Raw genomic sequence first — 18,137 nt, forward strand, 5'->3', positions numbered from 1 at the left:
TTAATTATTAAAGTCTGCTTTGGGAAATAAAAGCAATTCAGCTTTTATTTCTTTCAATAAAACTTGACTAAATTAATATACTTTTCGAGTCTGGTTTTCCATGTGGTCCTTATTTTTTTATTTTATATATATATATATATATATATATATATATATATATATATATATATATATATATATATATATATATACACACACACACACACACACCTTTTGTTTATTGTTGCCTTTTCTTTATTCACGAGACTTAACTTAAATTCTCCAGGACTTTTATTTATTTATTTATTTATTTTTATTTGCTACAGTACACCAAAAAAAAAAAAACGTGTTTTGGTAATCACAACTACAAAATACGTCACGGTTCGCCCGAAGTACTCATACCGGGAAATAGCGACGAGTTTGATTTTGCAACTATCCAAAGTGTCCCCTTTTGAGGAGGTGGGAGTGAGGCGGGACGGGGATGCTAAATGTCCTCACGTTAAACCAACCTCGTGTCATACCTAGTCTCAATGGGAGGAAGAAAAATTACCGACTGCAACTAATAGATTATTAGGACTTATTTTATCACCTGTTGAAACTTAACTTTTGCTTAACCATTGTTATCGTGACATTCGCATCGCATTTATTTAATTTACTATCATAATTTAGGTTTATAAACAAAATTCAGTCGCATTTATGTGTAAAATAATAAATAAATAAACTCCAATATATTCATATCGTTTTTTTTTTCTTCGCCTTTCAGGATTAAAAAAATATTTATTGCCTTTTGTTCGCAGAAACAGATTAAATCAAAATTAATATGAGTAGATCAGATCACCATCTCTAAGTGACTTTCAAATTCATTTACAATAAAGTTTACTTAAAAAACTCTTACTGACTATTGAACGGTTAGTTTTTTTTTGTGTTGTTTTTTAAACACGGAAAACTATTTATTCCCCCCCCCCCTCCCGGTAAGGGAAAATATACAAAAATGTTTTGATTACGCATTCATTCACATTCTAAGTAACAATTTCAAACTAAAGTTATATAGTGCTTTTTTATAACTTGTACTGTTCAGAATTTTATTTAAAACTACTACAACAGTTGAAAAATGTACCATCTTGACTATTACTACCTATTATTTATTTCTACTCTTACCACTACTACAGTGTCCGCCCTTATTCCTCCCGTTAATGGAATCCACCATTACTACCATCTTTCTTTCTTTCTCACTTACATTTTCTTTTTCTCTCTCTATCTATTACTTTTGTTTTATACTGCTTCCTAACTCTTTTAGTCTCTGTCTGTCTCTCTTTTTCTCTCTCTCACTTTTTCGCTGTCTCTCTGTCTTAGCCTCTTACTCTTTTCTTATCTTACTTTCTGTCTGACTCTCCTCTTCCCGCTACTTCGCTCATTTCAACTCGAGTGTTTATGTTGCGCTTAGGACTACATCTCCCACCACGTTTCATTTGCCTACTCCTACCCCTGTGATGATCCCCCCCTCTCTCCCTCTCCCTCCTTCGATAAAGGCACCGGCACGGACACTGCGAATGCTACCGGAGAGTAGAGCAACATTTTTATATTAACACCAACTTTTTTTTTTTTTTTTGACTTCACTTATATACTTAAAATCATCTTTTATTTTATACCCACTTTCCATTTTTACCTACTACCAAATTAATGCGAAGTTAAATTCTGGAAACCTTTTACCCTCGAATAATAATAATAAAAAAATACTTTTTTTTTTTTTTTTTTTTTTTTCCGGAAATTCGTATATTTTAAGTTTGGATTTTACAATCACAATTCTCACTTCAACTGGATTTATTCACTATCAGGAGGAAAACTTACCCATTACTAAAAAAAAAAAAAAAAAAAAAATGCATCCAATATTATAAGAGAAATATATTTGAAAGAAAAAAAAAATAAGCAAAAAAAAAAAAAAATGTGCATATATTTTCCTTGCATTTAGACTGGAATAATGTTTTGGTCGAATTATGTTTAACTTAAAACACCGAGAAAGGATCTATATACGACACATCGGACTACCTTTTCCCAATCTGATCTCTTCATCTTGACGTTCATCATCGAGTTGTCTTGATATTACTCTCAATAATGCCTAGTAGTAGTAAAAGTAGTCGTCAGCCGTCTCTACTATTTTAGTCTATTTTTATTAATTCCTATCTGTTATATTATTAAAAAAAAAAAACAAACAAACAAAAAAAAAAACAATGTAGTAAATAACCCTACAGACATTTCGAAAATTAAACTACTTCTATTCTTCTTATATTAAGCTCCTTAAATTTTTAGTATGCTAGCAACAAGTCCAAGCTTTGAAATTGAAAACGGAGTATTTTTACTTAGCTAGATTTGTCTATATATATATATAAACAATTTTACTTAAATATCTTTTGCAAAGTCTATATTTTCTTTATCGAATCAAAACTTATGTTTTACTGCAATTATCATAAGTTAAACATAACAGCTACTAAATTTCTTTACGTATCAGCTTACTTTACTTTTAGTAAAGCTTCTCACAGTATTAATTAAAAATTATACTCCGTATATGTTGCTTATAAAGTTAAACTATAAAATGTGAGAGCGAAGAAAAAAATTCTAAAATAAATAAATAAAAATTTAACCAAACAAAAAAAAACAAACGAGCCCAAAAGAAAGTGCACGCATACTTCGCGTGCATGTTTGATAATACTAATCTAGAAAGTACCAATGTTATGAATCTGTATATATTATTTATATATTTCGATATATAAATAATAACCATATATATATATATATATATATATACACATAGATATATTTTCTATTCTCACGATGAACAAAATTGATTCTGTATTGTATTCTGGATGGATGGTGAAGTCACCTCCTCACCAAGATCATCCCAAGAAGATCGCGACCTGGAAACTATTCCAACCTGTAAGTCATTATTTCTTATTTAAATATATTTTATCTTTGTTATTATCAACAAAAATTGTCATATTTTTATGGCCAATTTCTTTGTAGTAAAGCCAGTCAATATAACTGACTCTCAGACACTTTTGAGCATGTGACATAATAATAATAATAATAATTACAACTTAGAATATTTTTTACTTTTTTAAACTTTTAATAGGTCTAATGAACTTTAAAAAATTATAATTCTACTGTTAAAAATTAATCCATATTTTTTTTTAACGAAAATTTACTCTTATCTTAAAACAAAAACCTAACTAAAAAAAAAAAAAAAGAAAGATATTTGTGCGTCTATGTTACCGTGTTGAAATAATAGCGTTATTTAGAAAGCCATTCTTAACATGGGGAGAAGGTGTTTTGCAACTATTCTGTACTTTCGCCTAACATTTAATAAACAAATCGTAAAAATTTAACTTAACTTGAGGACTATTAAAAAATAACGCGGTAACTTAGATACATAGTACCTAAACATGAAAAAAACAAAACAAACAAAAAAAAAACCCCTCAGGCCCCATGGTTGCTAATATTAGCTCGGTAAAATTCAAGGTGCTAATGCAGAGAGTGATCCGCGCTATTTTTTAAATCGTATTTTCACGTTTAATTAAAATGTTATGTTTTTTTTTTATTCAATTGTAAGGTTAAAGTACAGAATAAGTACAAAATACCCTTCCCTCCCCATGTTAAGAATGGCTTTTTAAATAATAACGTTATTTCAGCACGGATTCTCTGCATGAGTACCAAATTCAATATCAATTAACTGAAAATGAGCACACAAATGAAATTAGTTTCTGAAACAAAACTAGATTTTATTTTATAATTTTTAAAATAATTTATTTTTCGTTTATACGGACAATTTGTTTTTGTAACTTGTTGCATTGCACGCGGGTGCGCTATCCGAAATCTACAGTTAAAATCAAGTTCCGTCCGTCTTAGTTTACATTCTTCGTCAGCTGCTCTGATCTGATCTGATTTGATATGTATGAATGCCCTGGAAAAGTCACTTCTGATTAATGCTTGTTTGCCAATTTTGGTTAATGTGACCTAGTTGTCGCAGTGAAGACTTTTCAGGTGCAAAGAGTTGCTTTTTAGGGGTATTTACTCCCAAGCCCCCATGTTAAGAACAGCTTTCGGAATAAACACACCCAACCTCCCCATATTAAAAACGGCTTTCGGAATAAACACTGCATGTAAATTTTCAGTGGGACAACCAGGCCACATTGACTTCAGTTGTAAAATATGCAAACGAACTTGGCTGTTTTTCAGAATAACTTAATATTTTAATACTGGTCAACATTAATCAGAAGTGACTTTTCCAAGACCTTCGTAAATATCAGATCAGCAGCTGACGAAGAGTGTAAAGAAAAGCGGAAGGAACTTGATTTTAACCATGTCTACATTATACATTATTAAAAGTTGTTTCTGACTATTGAAAGGTGAACCGTTTACTGGTTTTCCTATACCAGGACACGAAGACTACGACAAAACCACACCGGAAAAAATAAGCTAAACTGTCCGCGTGATTTGGAAAAAGAAAGAAACAAACTAGAAAACAATTACAAAAGATAAATAACATCATAAATATCAGTAAAAAATGTCAGTGAAATATTTTTTGTGTGTGTAATCTTTTGTCGTTGATTTTGATTTTATAAAATTATTTAATTTTAATTTCTCCTTCGTATTTTTCTTTATATTTAAGAAATCATCATCTTAGTATTATGTTTCGGATTTTTTTTTTTTTTTGATGAGGTTCCCAAGTCTGAAAAAGATGTACCTAAAGGTCGAAATTTATATCGGCTGAAACGGGAAACGCTATGAAAATAACCAAAATGAGAACATTAAATCATTTTGATTAATCAATCACGTTTTCTTTCGATCAATGATTTTTTTTTTATCGATTTCTCTTCAAGCCTTTTCCTTATAAGTTAAATGTAAACTTCTGAAAATTTCTTAAATCAAAATGATCAACAAATACTAAAAGTTATTTGTGTGTGTCGATTTCGCGGCAGAGTTAGACACAAGGTCGGTTTTTAATGTGGGGAAAATCCAATTCCCCAAAAAGGTACACACTGGATAGGAACAAAAAAAAAAAAATAATAATAATAAATTGTCTTGGTCTAGAAGGATTTCTCCCTCACTGACCGCGTTCGACTTTTTTAAATATGCCGTTTTAAGCAAAAACAATGGTGCTAATGCAGAGAGTGATCCCCGCGCTATTTTTAAAATCATATTTCCAAGTTTAATTAAAGTTTTGTTTTTTTATTCAATTGTAAGGTTAAAGTACAGAATAGGTACAAAACACCTTCCCCTCGTCATGTTAAGAATGGCTTTTTAAATAACGTTATTATTTCAGCACGGATGGATCACTCTCTGCATGAGTACCAAAACAATATTACGTACTTAATTATGTCGAAAATAGTAATATATCCAAAAATTACGAAAATTCATCGAGTAGAACAACTGATTGTATTTTTATTTTAAAAAAAGCTATCATTATAAACAACAAATATCATACGCCATGAACAAGTAATCTAAAATATTCGTTCCAATCTATGTCCCATCTTCAGTCTACTTTATAACGTCTAAGAAAAATGCAATTTTACCCAATTTCCGTAAAAAAAAATACTTTTAACTTTCTACTCGATGAATTTTCGTAATTTCACTATTTTCGTTGTGACACTTTAAGTTCTAACATTGTTTTTGCTTAAAACGACATATAAAAAATCGATCTGTCGACTCTACCTTAACAAGCACCTTATTTTTTTCTTTCTTTCATTTTCATAATGCTAAATTATTTATTTATTTATTATTATTATTATTATTATTATTATTATTATTATTAAGGAACATCTTTTTCATAGCTTACTTAAACTGTCACTTCATTGTCATGGCGCAGATTAAAAGTTTTTCTAGACAAGAAGATTGTTGACATATTTTAAGTTTATCCTTTCCTTTTCAATATTGGGGGGGGGGGGTGAGCTCCCTCTTCTTCCCCATGCCCGAATGTACTCGTGACTAAGAACTCATATCATTCTATATGACAAGTGTGGAAAGGGCTGTCAGAATTCTTCATTCTGACTTGATGTCCAAAAATTCAAATATGCTCTTTTTTTTTTTTTTTTTTTTTTTTCGTGAGAGCATTTCTTTCTGTTTCAAATGTCTATTTCATTTCACTATCCGTTTTTGATATGTTCGTGACCCACGTTTTTTGTATTTTTATTTATTTTTTATTATTTAGTGCTCTCAGCCTAATGTTTCAGTTTAAACTATTGTTTTAACGCTAGTTGGTATTTCTTAGTGTTGTATTTTTATTTTCCAGTCCCATTTCCTTAAACTAAAGACACACCCATTTCTCACGATTTCATTTTGTTTGCGATCCCCATCTCCCACTATCATTACCAGTCAAGATTTTAAACTAGTTCAGAATTTAGTTTACTGTAGTCTGACTTAAACTAAAGGGGGAAAAATTCATAATCTTAAAAAAAAATAATCATTTATGCGCGCGTATGGTTCACTCAGCCACTCGAATGTTTAATATTATTAAAAAGAATAAAAGATCGGTTCTTTTTAGAACAGTGGTTCTCGTTCACTGGTTCTTCTTATTTATTTTAGAGGCGCACACCGACACCGCACAGAATAATAATGTTAGTATTTTTCCTGATGATCAAAGTGTGGTATCTTTTCTAAATTCTTGCTTGATAGAGGGATCTGGCTTGCGAAGCTAAGCTCTCTACTTAAGGATCGGAATGAATATTTCCGTTCTTTCCTATGAGGGTAATTGGCCATCCTCCAAGGCATTACCTTCTCATTTGGGAAAGAACTTGCTTTATCGTCGACATCCTGATTCAACACACATACCGAAAGATCACGACAAATTCTTCACCTGTCCAGAGTGCCTCTGTTTAGAAATGCTCCCTTCTCCTCCCTCTCGTATCAAACTGACTTCATATATTGCTGTTGTAAGAAGTAGAGAAATAACGACGACCTTTGACCTATAAACTTTAAAGTTTAAAATATTTCAAAACCACATTCGAAATTCTCATGACCTACCAAATAAAATTGTCGGAAGTGTTTTCTTTTTTCTTTTCTTTTTTTCTTAAAACAAAAACCATCTCCGACAACGATGTTAGTTTAATGTCTGTTGGAAATTCGAATGTCATATCAAAGCTTTTAATTTTTTTTTTTTTCCAACGAAAAATGAAGCAGTATTCCCAGAGTTGCTGATCAAGAAATGAACTAACAATTCGATCACAAAATAATTTTTACGTTGTTTAGTCATAACTTAGTTATATAATACATATTTTTATTAGTTAAACTTTTGAAATCTTATTAGTTTTTACGTGCCTAGATGGCAAATACAATTCCAATGTTTTTTTTCGACGAAATGCACACAATTTAAAAGTGCGTAAGTGATGAAACTAAACAGTTCGAAATGTTTTTTTTTTTAGTTTGGTAACTTCACCTTTCCTTATGTATCAACCGAGTTGAAGCGGAGCCTGGTATTATTAGGATTGTGTATTTGTAACTAGATAGGAATTTCGGTGTTGGTGACATGCCCCCCCCCTGAATTAATTCCTATTTTAGTCGCCTAAATTATTCAGAGTGAAAAGGAATTCAGCATGGTTTTGGTATTACTCTCAAACAACCTTTTTTAAAAATTTATTTTTTATTTAAACTATGATTTTAGTAAAAAGAGAAAAAATTGAATTTGTAGATTAACACCCTCTCTCTGTCCCCCCTCCCTCAAATCCAAATGGCAAGGTAATAAAACACGTAATCGCCTAAAAAACAAAATAAAAAAAAGCATGACTTATATGCCCCCCCCTCTCCAAAGTTAACTGTCTTAAAAAAGTAGAATGAACCGAGAAGGAGGGGGCATTTTACGTTAAATTCATAGGCGAAACTGATACCTCAACGATAAATTAAATAATTTTTTCCGCTAGGTTTCTGAGAGTTCATTCGGGAGAGAGGCGATGGAGGGGGTATTTTTTTTTTCTCTCGGTTTTATTTATGTTGTCCGTATTCCAAATGCGTCTTTCCTTTTTAAAATAATCAAGAACAAATAATCCACTTTACGGTTATTCTAAAAACCAGCCCAATGGCCAAAGACGATGCCCTGCTAGGAAATCCAGTTCATTTATATTTGTCCTATATTTGATATGAAGAAGTTGGCTTAAAATAATTGCGATTGCAATATAGAAAATAAATAAATTAGTTTGCTACCGATTCCATCCCTCCACCCTCCCAATCCGCTGTAAACAATATCGACACAAGACCATACCATAACTGTAGGTGGTTTTTCTAAAGAACTAGCAGAATACCAGTTAGAAGGTTTAATGCTTTGAAACCTTATGGCTACACTTTTATTTACTTTCTCGACAGTCAGTTAGACACAAGGCAAGGTCAGGTTTTTGACAAGCTAGAAAGTATTCTTTGGCTTAAAAATGCCTTTAAAAATTCCTAAGTAGTCCCATTGATATTCACCGGCAGAGACGTTTCAAGCTCACCCTTCTCAAAGAGAGAAGGTAAAGCCTGGTAGAGTGGGCCTCCAAAGAATTAACAAAAACATACCTCAGCCCGACAGCAACAGAGCTAGTGTCAGATTGATTGTCGAGTTGATTAAACTTTATGCCAATTTAAAGATTCAAATTGGAGATTCTACCGACGTTATGTCCTCTTAAATAATGTTTTAAAATATTCTCAAAAGAAACTGAACTTTTGAGAATGTTTATTAGTTTATTTGTAAATACAATGTTTTAAAATTTAAGATAAAATCACAGGTATCTGAATTTTCAAGAATTTGCTCAAAAATTTATAATGACCGGTTAATTAGTTTCGAAATGTTCCCAACAGCATGCATAATGATACACACCTAACTTTAGCGGAGATAACTTGAATGCCTACTAGGCACTGTCCCAGAGTGTCTAAAGTCTTTTTGTAGTGATTTGTCAGGATAACCTCCTCCTACAAGTAAACCCTGACTAAATAATCGAAGCCTAAATAAGACCTCTTCAGTATGACTACCCCAAACTGGCGTATACGAGGAATTATGCATCTCTAGGTGATGTTGCTATATAGTAAGAACAATGTTCTTAGAACATTAAGTTGCATAAAATAACGAAAGAGCCAAGACAGGTTCTCAACAACTATGCATAGATTTTTTTTTTTTTTTTTTTTTTTACAAAAGAATCACTACTTATCAGGACCCAGAGTCCACTCGTGGATGAATTGAAATTTGCAGCTGATCTAGAAGTTTATTTGAGTTCAGTTATGAATTGGGGTAAGAAATGGCTTGTTCTGTTTTATCCTGTTAGGACTTAGCTATTGTCTTTGAATCGCGGATGTGTCCCTTTTCTTCATGAGATTCTGATATATGGCTCTGCTTTCGATGAGTAATTGACTCTAAAACTTCTTGGCCTTTCTCATCAAATCTTTCTTGGAGTTCATATAATAAATCCATTGCTCTTTCTGCTTCTCAAAAAATCTGTCCTCTCTAATGCTCTAAACACTTTCTCACACTCGTGGCTATTCTCTATCTCTACAAATCTATTATCAGACTATGCATGGAGCATTTTTTTTTATATAGAAAGGAGTCGCCACTTATCAAGGCTCAGAGGCCACTCGAGGATAAGGGTTAATGAGTGTATGGTAGTCAATGGGACAATATCGTAGTTATCGTTAGTAGTGTAAATTTGGTAAATTGGATTACTTAAGGGGACGGCTCATCAAGAACTTGTTTACATTGGACTTGAAGACGACCGTATTATAATCAGCTGGAAAAAAGTCCAGCGGAACAGTTCCACAGGCATGCAGTTCTAAGAAAGAAGCTTTGTTCATGGAATCCACGTTTAGGTTTAGGCATAGATAAAGAGTGGGGGAAAATTATTGATAGTGGTTTCTGCTAGACTAGTATTTTTTGTGAAAGTTTGGCAAGGGGGGGGGCATAAATTAGAACTCAAATGATCACTTGTCATGAAAATAATGATAGAGCAGAGACAGGCTCGCTACATTTCTTCTGTGGGAAAGAGGTTGCAGGGAAGACTAGATTACGAGCCGTAGAATGATCCCACTATTTTCCCAGTGACCTTGGCAATGGATTTGATGTACATGTACTATTTCAGATCAGGTGTAAAGGTCAGACCCAGAAGCTTGTCAAAACATGGAGCCTCCCCAAGACAAGATCCATTCATTTCAATTGATGCCAGACGGGGGGGGGGGTCAGAGCATTGATAGTGGAAAGATAGAAGCTTGGCTTTAGATGCATTAAAATTAACCAGCCGCTTTTTTCCTCATTGCATCGTGTGCTCAAGATCAGAAGAGAGAGAATCAGAGATCTTGATCATTTACGGTCTTTGAAGTGTTGCTATAGATGGTAGTGTCATCAGCATAAATATCTATGAATGATCTTAGGATGTGATTTGGAAGATCATTTAATGTAGAGGGGCCTCAGCATTAATACCGTGAGTTTCTGATTTCTGCCCATCAACCACTACTTTTTAACCTACCAGAGAGAAATGATTTAATAATCGAGAAGATATTTCCAGCTATGATGTAGCGGTAGATCTTGTAGAGTAGACCTTTATGCCATATCCTATTAAAGGCCTTTGCTATATCGAGTAATTGCCTAGAAAGGAAACCTTCGTCGAGAGATTCGCTAATCCTAGGAGATATAACTGCTAGCACATCTGCTGTAGAGCTATCTGAATGGAAACCATATTGCATGTTATTTTTCCTGAGGTGGTTGACTTGTCGTATGTGGGCTGGTGAATCTGTCTCATTCGAAGGTCCTTGATAATAAATTGCAGAAACGTATCTAATTTGATTGCCCCCCCCCTCACACCCTTTGTTCTTGACTGGAATCTCACAGATGTGATGTTGCTAGTCTCGGTCTTTTCTTTAACTATTATGACATGGTATTCTTCAGAATTGTCTTATCTGTTTCCTTTGATGAAGTTTGTTGGACTGATGGGTCTACTGGTCTCCATCAATTCACCGTTTTGATACCTCATTGTAATACAACTTTCTATTTCTGTAGCTGCTTTATAAGGACTGCAAGGTTTACTTTCTTCCTGCTGTTTTCCTTCTATCTATAGTCTTTTTTTTTTTTTTTTTTTTTTTGAATAGGCATCTCCTGTTTTTGCGATAATTATCTTTCGTTCTTGTTAGCCCTATACATCAAGTGAAATTTTGTGTGTGTACATTTCCCTACCAAAGTACTCTGCCAATTTTTAGTCTACAAACTCGAGATTTGACATAAGGAGTATTGAGATTTGGGGAAAATCTTTTTAATTGGTTTTTGGCCAGAAATTTGACTGTCAAAGTTCAATGTTTTGACCTTTGAAAACTCTACCAAACTCCTCTGCCAATTTTAGGTCTAAACACTTTAAATTTTAAATGTAGGCTACTTAGACATGGATCAAACGTTTTAATTTGATTGAAGGCCAGAACAATAAATGTAAAGGGGGTCAAAGTTTTAAAAAATTCGATCTCTGCGGTCTCTACCAAATTGCTCAGCCAATTTTTGGTCTAAACATTTTGAAATTTTACATAAAGTGCATTCAGACATAGGACAAGCTTTTTAATCGGTTTTTGGCCAATTACATTAAAATTTCAGTCTTACTCGATAATAATCAGAAAATTGAATGCGTGCACGCGAAAACAAACATAACCACCAGTGAAAACAATAGGGAATACATTGGATAATAACTGTCTTAATATAATTTTAAAAAAATACTTGTCGGCGGCAATCGTAAATGTGATATTGGTTCAAATCAAACCGAATACTCCTAAAACTTACTTTTTAAAGGTAACTTGGTACTCTACAACATTGACTCTAAACAAATAATAATTAAAGCAAAAAAAAAAAAAAAAATGGTTTAAGGGGTGATACTCACTGTCGCAAATGTTGGATTCCTCTAAAAATGTTTTGTTTCAACACCATGTACTTTCCTTTGATTCATTCTATGATTCAAATCAAGTTCAGTCCGTCTTTGTTGACATTTTTCATCAGCTGATCATTCTGCTTTACGATGAATGCCCTGAAAAAGTCGCTTCTGATTAATGTTTTCCAGTATTAAAATATTATTCTGCTGAAAAACAGCCAAGTTAGTTTTCATATTTTGAAACTGGTACGCATTAATCAGAAATGACTTTTCCAGGGCAATCAACGTGGAGCGAAATGTTCAACTAACGAAGAATTTAAAGAAAAACGGAACGAATTTGATTTAAACCCATGTTGAGAGAGTGTGAGTGAGTAAGTATCGGTGCAAGTTTTAAATAGAGGTCGCAACCTTTTTACACCTCTAAATAACGAAACTACCGTGCAATCTACGTGTATCACAAATTTCTCGTTCTTGTTTTTAACCTGACGTAAACGATTTTTTTTATTTCACAAATGTTATTGAGTTTTATTTAAAAACTAAATTTCGATTAATTTTACCTTAAAATAAAAATCCACACGTATTACTGCAAGTATTTCCTTCCTATTTCACCGAATTATTCGAATAAAGTACGTTCTATTTTTTACGTTTTAGGCAAAACCTCTATACTACCATCCTTCTCTGTTTTTTCTCTCCTTGTAAAACTGCGGTTTTCGTGAACTTTGAACCATTCCCGAACGTCAGAAACAGCTGATTTCCTTTTCCTGTCCCAGATAACCAACATAAACGCACGATTATAACATACATAAACGACCCCCCCCCCCCAACACCGCCACCTTTCCGTTTGTTTGTCTTCATTATTTTTCCCTCCTCAAATAAATAAATAAATAAAAAATATTCCCGTAGAACTACGTCATGAAATGTAATTAATCGCCACGAACCTAGATTTTAAGCACCGGCAACCGAAGCGAAGCGGCGTAGTATTTTGAGTTGAGCTGTGTTTAAGAGGGAAAATAATTACCTAAAACGAAAATGAAACCATGTTTTTTTATTTTTTGTATTTTTTTAAATACAAAATGTTCACGATTTTAAGTATTTAAATGAATGCACATGAGAGAAAAAATGCATTATTTTAGAAGTAATATTTACGGAATTGATCAGTTGTGATCAATCTATTTTTTTCTCTCCTCGCTAAAATGGTTATTTAAAAGCGAATAAATAAATAATTTAAAAAAAGCATTGTTGCAGAAATTTAGTACTTACAGAGATTACAGAGTTCACCCGAATAGGTACAAATATTTTATTTTTTATTTTTTCAAACAATTTATGGTACTGTTTCTTGACTGGACAGAAGAGGTTTTAATTGTTCCTTGTGTGTATGAGGGAGAAGGGAAGAAAGACTGCAAATGAGAATGCAGGTCGATAATTTTTTTAAATTTTGACTTTTTTCAGTCTGTTACCACCTGGACTTAATGCTAGGGTCTCAGTATACATGTGATTAAAGGAAGATAGCGTATAACATACAGGGGTTAAATTAGAATTAGACATATTTGCAAAATAGAAAACAAAGAAGTAGTAGCAAACGGTCGTACTGAAATAGGAGGGAGTCCTCATTATCTGAATACGGATTCAAATCCAAAATATGCGAAAGCAAACTGGCGCCTACAACTGTCCTTTTCATTCGTATTGGTCAATTTATCATTTGCATATCTTGGTCAAGCCCGAAATGTGTCATAAAAATTCTGGAATTTGTTAAATTCTGAAGGTCTATTCTGCGCAAAACATTTTATTCAATATTAGCAGGGCATCTGGCATTGCCCCGTCATAAAATATGCTTGAATATGATATTTTGATTAATGCAGATTTCGTATTTATTATATTATATTGGACCCAATATATAGTAATAATTTTAAAGTTAAAAAAAAAAAAAAATGACTTGTGTGCCACCACCGAGAATCGAAACCAAAACATTTAGCTTATGATTTATTTTTTCCTTTATCATTAATGACTGAACTATGAATACATGTTTGCTGCAAGGCTAAAAATGAAAACATGAACCAATAGCTACTACGTTATGCATGCATATTCGTAATGCCGGCGTTCGACCTTCACCTGGCAAATTTCATTTTTTTTAAATTTTCACACTTTTGTACCAATTTTCCTGGGTTAATATAAAATTTTGCATGGGTTCAAATACTTTTATATGAAGTTTCATGTCTGTAGACCAAAAATTTTAGGAGGAGTTTGGTAGGCAAAAATTTTAAAACAAAAATATATACATAAATATATATAGAAAGAGTTTTGTGTTTACTATAAATTTTTACGCAAATATTGTGCAAGTATAAATCATGTAGAATATTTGCATTAATATAATTACACTAACTAATGATCATCCCATAAGAAAACCGAAAAACTAATAGCGAATTAATTAAAATAAGGTCCAAATCCGACTAAGTAGGTAGACTAATGAATGTTTAAAAGAATATGCAAGTTAGCTAGATCTTTTGCTAGTGAATGCAATTCCACAACCCATATATAAGTTGTATTTTCTTTTAAATAAATAGAAAAAAGAGTTTTTAATATGATTATCAATACACAAAAAAATCCAAATTTATAGAAGTATAGATTTTAACATTCGTACTCTATAATAATTATTAGGTTCTTTGAATGCTGAAAATCCATTCAGAGATTGTCTTTAATGTCGACTCTATTTATTTAAAAAAAAAAAATGGAATTAAATAATTTAAAATGTATTTTCTTTCTAAAATTTCTACTTTTATTTTATGTTAAATATTTTTGTTTTATTTGAGCGTCAATGTGAATTTTAGGACATGATTACAAATGAATCTAATGATTTTAAAACTTTTTTTTTCTTATGATGTTTGTATATTTTTGAGATGAGGATTGATAATTATTTTTTGTATTATTTGGATTGTTCGGACTATTGTTGGTTGTTTTTCTCACAACGTTTCGACTGATGTAACTGTCTTCAGACATCATGCAAAAAGACAAAAAACTGAACGGACTCGGATTTATTTAAAAAATAGACTTGGCGCTATTTGCATTTGGAATTGGAAAAAAAAAAAAAAAAAAAGAAAACAGAAATTTTCCACCATTCATCAATAACATCCAGTGTGAATGCATCTAAAGACGGTCAAAGGTTACATCGGCCAAATCATTGTGAGAAAAACAACCAAGATGAGAACAATAGTCCAAACAATTCAAATAATACAAAAAATATCAATCTTAAGCTCTAAAATATACAAACATCATACTAAATCGTTGACTTTTATCAAATCATGTTTTACAGATCTTGTATGATAAGATTATTTTAACTTTTAATTTTTACTGTATTTGCACAATTGTCTTGAACTTTTCAGTTTGTGCAATTTTCTATGTTTAAACATTGATTTTTCTATTGTGTCTTACTCTATCAAAAATATAATTAAAATCTAAACAAACTGAGGAACAAACTATTTTGTTGGTAACAATATTAGTTCACTAGTCATTAAACCAGTCAGATAAGGTATTTGGTTCTCTCCCACTGCAAGAACTGTGACACCAGGGTCGGAAAGTGGGCTTGAGAAATCAGTACCGCTGAGGAGAGGCACTCTGTACCTCGGCAGCCCCATCAGTATTTCTCAGTAAATGCGCCTTCTCAAAGAGATAAGGTGGGAGGGTAGACCTCCTAGAATTGCACAGAACCAGCATTACACCGCAATCAACAGGGACCAGGTCATTACAGAAATAGTTAAACCTCTGTTGATTTTGGGGGCTTGAGGATAAGTCAGATAGTTTGTATCATTGCATAAATGTAATGAATATCCTATATAAATGAAATTATTTTTGGGGAGTTGGACATCCTTTAAACATTACTCCCATCCTTGTTCCAGCAATTCCTAGCAAAAAAAAATGTTTGCTGATGTCCAGTCTGCTATTAATGAGCTTCAGCATATTGCATCACAGATTGGGATGAAACACAAATACTCGCTCATACTCATTGGCAGAACTTGGCAATTTTTTTTTAATTTAAAGACTGAAGCCTATGTACATGGCAATGGTAAATTTAAGACAGCTGTCATTGACAAGGTCCCTTATGACATGGCTATTAGTTATGCACTGCTCTGTGGTGAGCTTAAAGTCAAGCCAGACCCTGTTGGTTGCAAGATCATACTTAGAGATTCAACTCTGGTCTTCATCATGATCATGTCCTAGCCCTTCTGTCTTCACCTCTGCTCTGGATTGATGAGGCCATCCCTCCTCTAATTGGTGGACAAGTCATGGATTAGATAGTTGAAAGGAAATTCGGATGCTTCATCTCAGACACTCAATCAGATCATGACTGGCTCAAATGGAGGAGATGTAGGCCAGCAATGTGATATTAGTTGTTTATCTTGATCCAAGTCTGCTAAAAGAGATGGGGAGGGTCTTCTAAAATGATCTTGGAATCTGATTGTTTTCATCTGGTTCTGTCTTTGGGTCCAGGCCAGGCGTTTGGACACTTTCTGATAAATGCTGCTTGATCACCATGTCTAAAAAAGAAAAAAAAAAGTTTTTCCTTGACTATTTCCTTTATTAAATGACTTTGAATCTCATTGGATTAAGTAAAATGAAGAATAAATATCAAGTATATCTCCACCTGGTCATAAACAAGTACCAAACGTTGATATATATTTTATTTTTTTTAAGCTGTGTGGTTTGATTTTTTTTTTCTCTCAACAAAACCAACAGGAAACGCTGACTGTCTTTTCCTGTTGTGGTCTGTGATGGAGAGGAAAACGGATTAATACAAAACCTATAATAGAACAACTATGGTGAGAAAAATCTTTTAGGACATCGACTCAGAATGGAAATGATAAATTACTTATCTGTCTGCTCCTCTAGTAATCTCTTAAGAAAATGTTTTGAAACTAAAATCAGCTGTTTTGAGATTGTGACGTGTAGACTGTCTGATTCTTCTTAAACACTTAAGTTCTGTTATTCTTACAAGTTTGATTCCTTTCAAAACTTCCAACTCTGCAATCCTGGTAGAAAGGCAATTTTGTTTTAGAATTTAAAATATAGAATAAGTTAAGATAAAGAGTAGTTACATAGGAAATTTATCACATTATCAAGTCAATAAGTGTTACAGAAAGAGGAATAAAGGAGAAACCTCGTTCAGCCATAACATTCCAAAGTTAAATGCTTCTCGTCAGAGGAGGAGAAAAAAACGCTATTATACAAATGTAAAGGTAAAAAGACAACACCGACTTTGAAAACATTCAGATTAGAGATGGAAAACATTTTAGAGATTAGAATAAGAAAAAAAAATTTAGCAGAGTAATATGATGAGGATAAAAGAGAGAAGGGACAGAAAAAACAATAAAGGCTAAAAAATATACAAAAAAACATAAGAAAAATGCTTTTTAGTTTATAAAAATATAAACAATTTCAAGAACTCTTCTGTAACCCTTAACGACTTGATAATGTAATAAAGTTCTTGTGTAACTTTACTTTCTATCTTAACTTATTCTATTGTACCAGGTAGTTTTTTTTATTTATTTAGATAGGTTTACCTTACCATTGACAATTAATTTTTCAGCCTAATATATATAATTATTAACATTAAATTTTACAAAATTGATAGTTTCGAAAGTGTTGTTCTGGCTTTTTTGAATGGTGTCATAATCAGTGGTAGTCGCAATTAATGAAACCAGCGCATAGGTTTTTAACTTTCAGTGATATTAGTTTTTGAGTTGAAAAGTTTGTGATTAAAATATGAATTAATTTATTTCTTTTGCTCTTTAATATCTTGCAAAAATTATTTTTTGATATGGCTTTTTTATTTTATTAAAATTTTAAAAAAATGTTCTCTAAGATACTGTAGCAAACAACACATCATTTTGCCGTTTTCTTGCAGTTTACATCCATTCCTGCAAATGTATTAGCTATTATTCTGGAAATTCTCGTCTTTTGTAAACAAATTAATTTCATTGAGGGTCCAAATCGATTATTGATGCCTGTAGCATTTCTGGGATAATTTAGCCTTGACTTTCCTTATCACCATCATAAAAAGGTTTCATCTTGCCTGGTGTGGATTTTGAAAATTAAGGAAATGGCAAAATCATAGGTTACTAAGTAAGATGTGGAATTTTTTTATTGATATCATTAAATAAAAGCAGAATATCCTTGTAAATTCATTCTTTTACTATTGTTTATGAATTCATCCCATTCTTACAACTAGCAGGGATACCTGGCGTTGCTCAGGATTGAATGATGATCAACGAATGTTTCACACTCCCATATTTTTATTGTCATCGAAATCGGTGAAATCAT

The 18,137-nt window shown here is 32.4% G+C and overlaps 1 protein-coding gene across 2 annotated transcripts in view; it reads left to right on the forward strand.

Moving 5' to 3' along the window:
• Positions 1 to 2,658: 2,658 nt before the first annotated feature.
• The window catches only part of LOC145255856 (GRB2-associated-binding protein 1-like), a 163,238-nt gene continuing 147,759 nt past the window's right edge, over positions 2,659 to 18,137 (forward strand). The window contains exon 1 of one of the 2 annotated variants that reach the window (XM_080114625.1): positions 2,659 to 2,910. In XM_080114625.1, the coding sequence (XP_079970751.1) occupies positions 2,809 to 2,910 (102 nt within the window). In that variant the 5' untranslated portion in view covers positions 2,659 to 2,808. The remainder of the gene's footprint in view (positions 2,911 to 18,137) is intronic. The other variant, XM_080114632.1, reaches the window with a different exon arrangement.

This window comes from Euprymna scolopes, chromosome 3 (assembly GCF_053919585.1).
Source record: "Euprymna scolopes isolate OS-2025 chromosome 3, ASM5391958v1, whole genome shotgun sequence".
NCBI classification, from domain to species: domain Eukaryota; kingdom Metazoa; phylum Mollusca; class Cephalopoda; order Sepiida; family Sepiolidae; genus Euprymna; species Euprymna scolopes.